The sequence below is a fragment of the Equus asinus genome, chromosome 23, assembly GCF_041296235.1.
Source record: "Equus asinus isolate D_3611 breed Donkey chromosome 23, EquAss-T2T_v2, whole genome shotgun sequence".
Taxonomy (NCBI): Eukaryota; Metazoa; Chordata; class Mammalia; order Perissodactyla; family Equidae; genus Equus; species Equus asinus.
The window spans coordinates 17128721-17136470 of NC_091812.1; the positions used below are offsets into that span (position 1 = coordinate 17128721).

Below are 7750 nucleotides of genomic sequence, written 5' to 3' on the forward strand. Positions count from 1 at the left end.
CCAAAAAATATAAAAAGATATAAATAATATAATAACTACCCATCTACTAGAGAATTGGCATTATTTTTTTCACATTTTCTTTTCCTTTTTTTTTAATAAAAGATTAAGATGGTGGAAGTCCCCTTTGACTCCCATCCCCAGGCCCATTCTGTCATGTCCTCCTCAATCCCGGAGGCATCCATTATTATGAGTTCAGGTGCTCTTCCAGTTCTTTTTTAAGCTGTTACGAATGTGTCTTTTAATATATGTATCCTTGGTGAATTTTTAAATTTAACGCATCATACTGTATAATAAAGAATGTTCTACAACCTGCTTTTTCAAATCTATTTAAGAAAATTATTTTGAAATTTATATATGTTGCTGTATATAGATTTAGTTTTTTCTTTATAGCATTCCATCACATGAATGCACAAAGTTTCTTAATCCTAGAACATGTTTGAGAGATTCTGTAGGGTTCATGTACCTAGAAGTCAACTTGTTAGGTCATAGCATATGTGCATTTTCAGTTTAGTTAAATATTGTCAAATTATCCTATTGGTTGAAATAATTGCCACTACTATCAGCAGTGTTTATTTTTGCAAATCTGATGAGGGAACAATACTTCAGTCGTGTTCAAATGCCTATATTCTTGACTCTGGTGATGCTAAGCACCCTTTTATATGTTTACTGGCCACTTGGAGTTCCTCTTCTGTGAATAGCCTGTTCAGATCATTTGCACATTTTCCTGTTCCATTATCATTTCCTTATTAATTTGTGAGGGTTCTTCATTTATTCTGAATAGTGCTCCTTTATTATTATATACATTCTAAATATCTTCCTCCAGTATATCTTTGTCTTTCACCTTATGTCTGTTGCCACTCCTGCCACTTATCTTTGCTACTCCAAAGTTTATATTTTGAGATAATCAAATGATTGGTTTTCCATGATTAGTTTTCATGGTCGTGTAATTCATGATTCTAGGGTCATCTTTAAGAAATTCTTCCCTAACCTGAGGTCATAAAGATATCCATCTATATTTTCTTTTTTTTTTTTTTTTTTTTTTTTTAAAGATTTTATTTTTTCCTTTTCCTCCCCAAAGCCCCCCGGTACATAGTTGTGTATTCTTCGTTGTGGGTTCCTCTAGTTGTGGCATGTGGGACGCTGCCTCAGTGTGGTCTGACGAGCAGTGCCATGTCCGCGCCCAGGATTCGAACCGACGAAACACTGGGCCGCCTGCAGCGGAGCGCGCGAACTTAACCACTCGGCCACGGGGCCAGCCCCCATCTATATTTTCTTCTGATAGCTTATCCTCAACACTTTGTGCAGTTCAGAATATCAAAGATATGTGCCTGTAGACCAACAGACGTTCTGTAGCATAAATACCACAGTACTGTGGTGCATGCTTTCTGTCTGACTGGTGTCGTTCGTTTTTCACGGTGTTGACTATCTAGATGCCCTGCTTTGAAAAGTTTGCTTTGGGGGCATAAGTTTTATTTGTATACTTAAGATATTTGCTTTAGAAAACTTAGAAAGTATACTTAAACAAAATGAAAATAAAAGCCATTTATACTTGCTCCATTGTAGAACATTAACTGTTTAGGTTTTGGAAGTAAAATCTTCCCATCTTTTTATGTCAATGTAATAATAATAGTTGACATCTATTGAGTAGTTTCTATGTTCTGGTTGCTTTACATGTATTAATTGATTTAATCTTCACAATTGCTCCCAAGGGGTAGGTATTATTGCCCTCATTTTACAGATAAGGAAAATGAAGCACCAAATATATGATTGGTGTAGTTTTTCATGTGTTTAATTTTTAGTTTTTGTGAAAATACTATTCATGTGGTTTTATGACCTACTTTTTTCATGTTATTAATTATCCTTCTATGCATACCTAGTATTCTCTTGTGTTCCTAATATACTTAGTCATATCGCAAAAGTTTTAGACATTTGTTTGCATACTTACGTTATTATAAGCTTTCTGTGAATATTCTTTTAGCAAAATTTCTACCCACCTCCCTTTCCTTCTGCTCGTCTTTCAAACAATTTGGTGATCAAAAATTGGTATCTTGTTTTAATTTACATTTCTTTGATTACCAATACTCATATTTTTTCTCTTCCATATATTGCTTTTTCTTTCCCCAGTCATCTATTGGTGTTCATCTTTTCTCTACTAAGCATAGCAAGCCTTTTTCATAAGTAAAGCATATGGTGGTGTGCTGAGGAAACTCTTCCCTACCCCAAGATTATATAAATATTCACTCCTTCTTATACTTTGACCCTCTTATATTTAATACTGTAATTCATTTGGAATTGGGTAGGGAGGAAGGGTATGACGTGAGGAAGGAAACTAACTCCTCCCTCCCTCCCCAAAATTAATTTATTTGACACAATACTAGTTATTAAAAAATTCATACTTTCCCCCATTGGTTTGAAATGCAACTTTTATTATATACTACTCTCTTATAGATAATCACTTAAGAATTTCTCAGTTTTCTTATTTCATTGATCTATTTCTTTAGACTCCAGAACAAAATTTATTAACTGTTCTGTGGTGTGGTTTTAATTAGTAATCTTCATTTCTATCCTTTACCTGTAAGTATAATAAATTTCCTTTTATATCAGTAAGTTATTGCTAGAATGTCACCATTCATGGCTTCATATCTGCAGAGCAATGATACAAGGTATTTATTTCTGACCAAAGAGTTCTTTGCAATTTGGTCTGTGTGTTTGCAAATGAAGACACTGATTTATGCAAAGCAGAGCCTTTGAAAGCTTCGCCTGACCCTTCTGCACCAACTCGGATAGTGAACATGCGCATGTATTAAAATGATGTCACTCTAGCAGCTTGTCTTCATTAGGAAGAATTTTGACGAGGCTTGTGTTTAATAGGTCATGTTTCATATATACTTTTCTATATCTAGCCTAATTACTGATTCAAAACAAATGACCAATGCCAGTGTGAAAAGTTTCTGTAAATAATTAACAATAAGAAGTAATTTTATGGCTTTTGTGGTAAAGTGAGGCTTGTTTTTATTTATGTTGGGTTTTGTTTTTTCCCCTCCTCTAGGTAGCCTTTCCAGTAAATATATGACTCAGGGAAAAGCCTCAGCGAAGAGGACCCAGCAGGAATCATGAGGGAAGGAAATGCAGCACTCTCAGTGGCCACTCGGGCGTGCCTGTTCACTTTGAAAATTAGGTTCATTTCACAGGACACAGCAGCGTAGATCAGGCTTCAACTTAATATTTAAGGGAAATGTCAGATTTTTTTAACTTAATGAAATTGTTAATGAGGAAAAAAAATTTTAATATAATCTTACCTACCACAAATCCCCATAGATTCAAGGATTTTAATGGAAAGCCATGACGTATGTATTTAAGCCAGGTTTAAAAAAAAAAGTTAACTATGGGCCAGTATTTACTGAATACAATTTCATGGTTTTTAATTCTTTCAAAGCACACTGAGAATGGTGTGCTGATAAACCCCAAGTGAATTAACCCTTTTTTCCCCTATAAATCCCTTTTGTTTTGAAGAGGGGAAATTATATTTATTGTTGTTTACTGAATCCTTGTGTGAAAGCGTATCAAATATGTGTGAACTGCTACTACTGTATTTACAATTTACAAACTTTATTTTATTGATATTTGTAGAAGTGATAACGAACATGAGTACCTATTTATGTGAGCCTTCCATGGATGAGCAGTGCCACTGAGGGGCTTGTGTTTTTCCCTCTCTAATTTTAAGTGAGTTGACATATAAGTACTATGCTCATAAAAATGAAGTAAGGAAAACAAGTAGTCCTGTTTGCTGCTAAAAACATTTTCAAAGGAAAAATGACAAAATAAAAGTGCTTTTTACTTTTTATGATATTCAATTAGGGTGGAGAACTTTTAAACATCCCTGAAGATTAAAGAGGCTATCTCTGCCAATCACGAGTTTGGTTGGCGTCATTTTGAGTCTGACTGGAGCCCTCATAGAATTGTTTCTCTGACGTCACAAGCCCTTCAGAAGTAGTACATGGTCAGAACTATGCCTTGGTTTATTTATCATTTTGAAATAAAATCAAAATTTCAATCTGTAATTTTATCCACATTACTTTCTAGTGAGAGTCCTAAATTTCCTGAGGAAGCTAGAGCAAGGAGTAAGGGCAGCACAGATCTGTTCCTCTTTTCTCCTGCTCCCTCTGCTTGTGCTCACACGGCCATCGGTGATCACTGACACCACTGTGTACCACGCACGGGGAATGTGGGGGTCAGAGGCACAGACTAAGGGGGATGAAGACCTAAAGAGGGATGCGGAGGGAGCTTGCTGGGCAAGGCTTCCCAGACAGGAGCGGGCTCAGAAAATACACACCTATGTGCCCTTCTTTTCAACAAATTACTTGAAGACATATTCCAGGCAAAGAAGAATCATATCAAAATTAACTCGAGAATTGGGAAGCTGTGGTAGATTTAGTGATCATTCCTTAATCAGTTTGAACACAAACTCACGAATTAACAAGTGAATTACGCACCCTGGGCTGAAACTGCTCTACAAGACTTTCCTCAGCTGCTCCTTTTCTGATTTCTTCTCTTGCCTTCGTGCATGAAAGTCAACTTGACTGGGCATACAGTTCTTGTCACACTTTCTTCGGAAAGCCTATTGATGCTTTTGTCTTCTGGCATGATAGCAGAAGTCTGAGGCCAGCCTAATTTTTGTTCCCTTGTAGGTTTTATTTTTCTGCTTGGATGCTTCTGTGTGTGTTTATCCCCGTCATTTTTGTGTCAGCGACTGTTGTCAATACATCTCCCTACCCAATTTTTTTTTTCAATTTGAGAAAATATCTCTGTTCTTAATTTTTTTTCAAAAATGTTTCTGTCTTTTTTCAATATTCCTCTGTCATCTCTCTCCTTGGAAAACTTCTCAAGTTTAATCTCCATACACATGACTGGCTTGAATTTTAGTGTCATTCTGCTGTTTGCTGTTTCTAACATGAATTTTGTCATTTCACTTCTAATTTTCTTAAACTTACCTCACTCACCTTCCTTTCCTCTCATTCTTTTAGTTTATTCTTATTTTCTTCCTTTTCATAGAAACCATGTTTTCTTATATCTTTTTAAGGATTTTAAAGTTTCCTACATTTTATTCTGATTGCTATAGTAGATTCTGCCCAGTGTATTGGGCTTTTTGTTTGATTTTTGACCCCTCACACTGGACCAGTGGGATGATGACCGGTATATAACAACAGACCTGGAGAATGCCTTGCCCTTGGTTCTTTACTTCCTGTACTTGGATGGTGGTCACAGCCCCTTCTCAGTGCCCCAGCTAGGGGGCAGGTGCATCTGCTCCATGCCACGTCCAGTTCCGAGGGCACAGCTGTCTTTCAAATGCGGCTCACCTCTCTCTCAACAAGCTCCACAAATGCCCCACTACCAGGATTCTCCTTTCCTCTTTGAGGAACAAATATGATTTACCTCAATTCTATGAAACCCATTTTTTATAGCCCCAGTGTACACTTTTTAGTGTCTTGCTCAGCATGTACAGTATCAGCAATGTGCACATTTAGAGATGTTAAAATGTTCTGAGATAACTTCAGTTTTTCATCTTGAAAGGTGTTTCACAAATGGTTCTGTTAAAAAAATATTTCCCTAGTGGAAAAAATCCTGAGTAGATAGATCAGTAGGGTTCATAGTGTTAGAGGCAAAAAATGTTAACAAGAAAACACAGAAGTTAACAAATCCCCATGAAAGTCAAGATGCACTTGGTACTTTTTTCTTTGAAAGCAGGTTTGTTTGGACAGCGGCAGTCAAGAATTGAGCACACTTCTCACTAAGTGGAGTTCTAGGCTTCCTTAGGGTCTGGCTCTGCCAGCTTTCCAGCTGAGAGTGTGACAGTCCCCCCAACCTCTTGGCCGTTGTTTCCTTGCCTATAAAATGGAAATCATACCTGCCCTCCCACAGAATAGTGAGGATCAAGTGAGGTCTTCCTAGGAAAACACTTTTTTAAATGTCTAAAACGCTGAAACTAAATCCTAAAATGCAGTGTTGAACATTTCCCTATAGTAATATGTTTTTAAGCTATTAGTGGAAATCTAAAAATGGTTAGAGCTTGCAATCTCCTTCAACAGTTTCCACACCCACCTCATTTCGACACCACAGGACAGCTGCTTCTCTGAGATAGTCATGAAAACTCTTCTAACACGAGTTTATCTCTTGGAGCTGTGCCAGCTTCAAATAACATTAGGTGTGCCTGATGCCCTGACAGGTGGATTATGTGACTTCGCACTTACATGCGAAACAGTTCACCAATTAAAAACTAGTGTCTATTAAATAGAGGAAAGAAGCCTGTATAAATATACACCAGATCCTGACTCAGAAAATTTAAGACTAGATTTTTAAAATATTGTCTAATGCACTAGACTAAAAGGCTTGAGTTCAAGGATCCTTTGTAAAATCGCCGTGCTAACACTCCTGCCCTCCGCAGCTCAGAGTTGTGAGGCTGCGATGAGATGATATGCTTGGGTTCCTCGGAAACCTGTAAAGTGCTCCACAACTGTATAACTATTTCAATACTTGATAAAAATGATAAATGGCATCCTTTTTTACATTTCTATTAACAAACTTTATCTTCTGGAGCAGTTTCAGGTTGACAACAAACTTAAGTAGAAAATACAGAGAGCTCCCACATGCCCCCTCATCTCCACACACACCAACCTCTCCCACTATCCACATAATGCACCAGAGTGGGACATGTTACAAGTGATGAATCTACAGGGACACTTCATTATCCCCCAAAGCCCCTTGTTTACTTTAGGATTCATTCTTGGTGTGGTACATCCAGTGGGTTTGGACAAATGTATAGTGACATGTATCCACCGTTGTACAGCATTATACAGAACAGTTTCACAATATATGGCATCTTTAAATATCTGCTGACAATTAGCGTTTATTGAGTGCTGCCACGTACCATGCACTCTTCTAAGGGCTTTTCATTTAATCTTCACAAGATCTGTAGGAGGAAGGACATGAGAAGTAAAATGACTTATCCCAAATCACCCAGCTAGTCAGACATAGCCAAGATGCCTCCTAATCCTACAGTATCTGTGTGCAGTGGGGCTTAGGGAAAAAATAACGATTCTCTTATTGTCAATGCGATTGCATTAACTACTTAACGGAATTTTGAACTATCCAACCCTGTCGACTCTAGGGGATGAAAGATAAAGCGGCCACGAAAACCCGTTGCACTGATTAGTTCTTTCCCCGTCAAAACACTGAGCGAGGATCTACCCCGCTAGCGCCGCTCCACAGAACCAAGCCCCTCCCTCTTTCCCTTCACCCCTGGCACTTTTGAAAAGTGCCATCCTGTTCTCCCGACTGCTGACCCGGCCGCGCTTCCTTCCTCCCAGCATCTCCCACTCTTCCCCGGGCCTCCGTTTACCAGGCCTCCTGTGGACGCCCAGGTACAGTGCCTGGTGCTCAGGACTATTTGCTGAATAGGCAGAATTAAGAGACAGAGGCCACCGAGCAGCTACGACAGGGTCTGACAAACAGGTGTTCAATCAAGCGCATTGACTGGTACTAGTTATAAGTGTGAGTATTCAGAGCTGCCCAGTCACATCGTAGGGGAGGGATCCAAAGCCAGCATCTAAAGCGAAAACTGCATTAGCACCATCCTTCAACATCCCAAGTAGGACAGCACGCGGTTGGGGGAGGGGGGATCTTTATTTATTACACGATTCTCTGCGGTAGTTCTACGCTCTTGAAAACCATCTAGCTGGACCAAAAGGGAAGG

At 38.5% G+C, this 7750-nt stretch overlaps 1 protein-coding gene across 7 annotated transcripts in view; it reads left to right on the top strand.

The window, feature by feature from the left end:
- Positions 1-4061, top strand: part of TUT7 (terminal uridylyl transferase 7) — a 59341-nt gene extending 55280 nt beyond the window's left edge. For all 7 annotated transcript variants that reach the window (XM_014826954.3, XM_070495821.1, XM_070495820.1 and 4 more), the window contains one exon: positions 3050-4061. In XM_014826954.3, coding sequence (XP_014682440.2) covers positions 3050-3117 — 68 coding nt within the window. In that variant the 3' untranslated portion in view covers positions 3118-4061. The remainder of the gene's footprint in view (positions 1-3049) is intronic.
- Positions 4062-7750: the final 3689 nt, after the last annotated feature.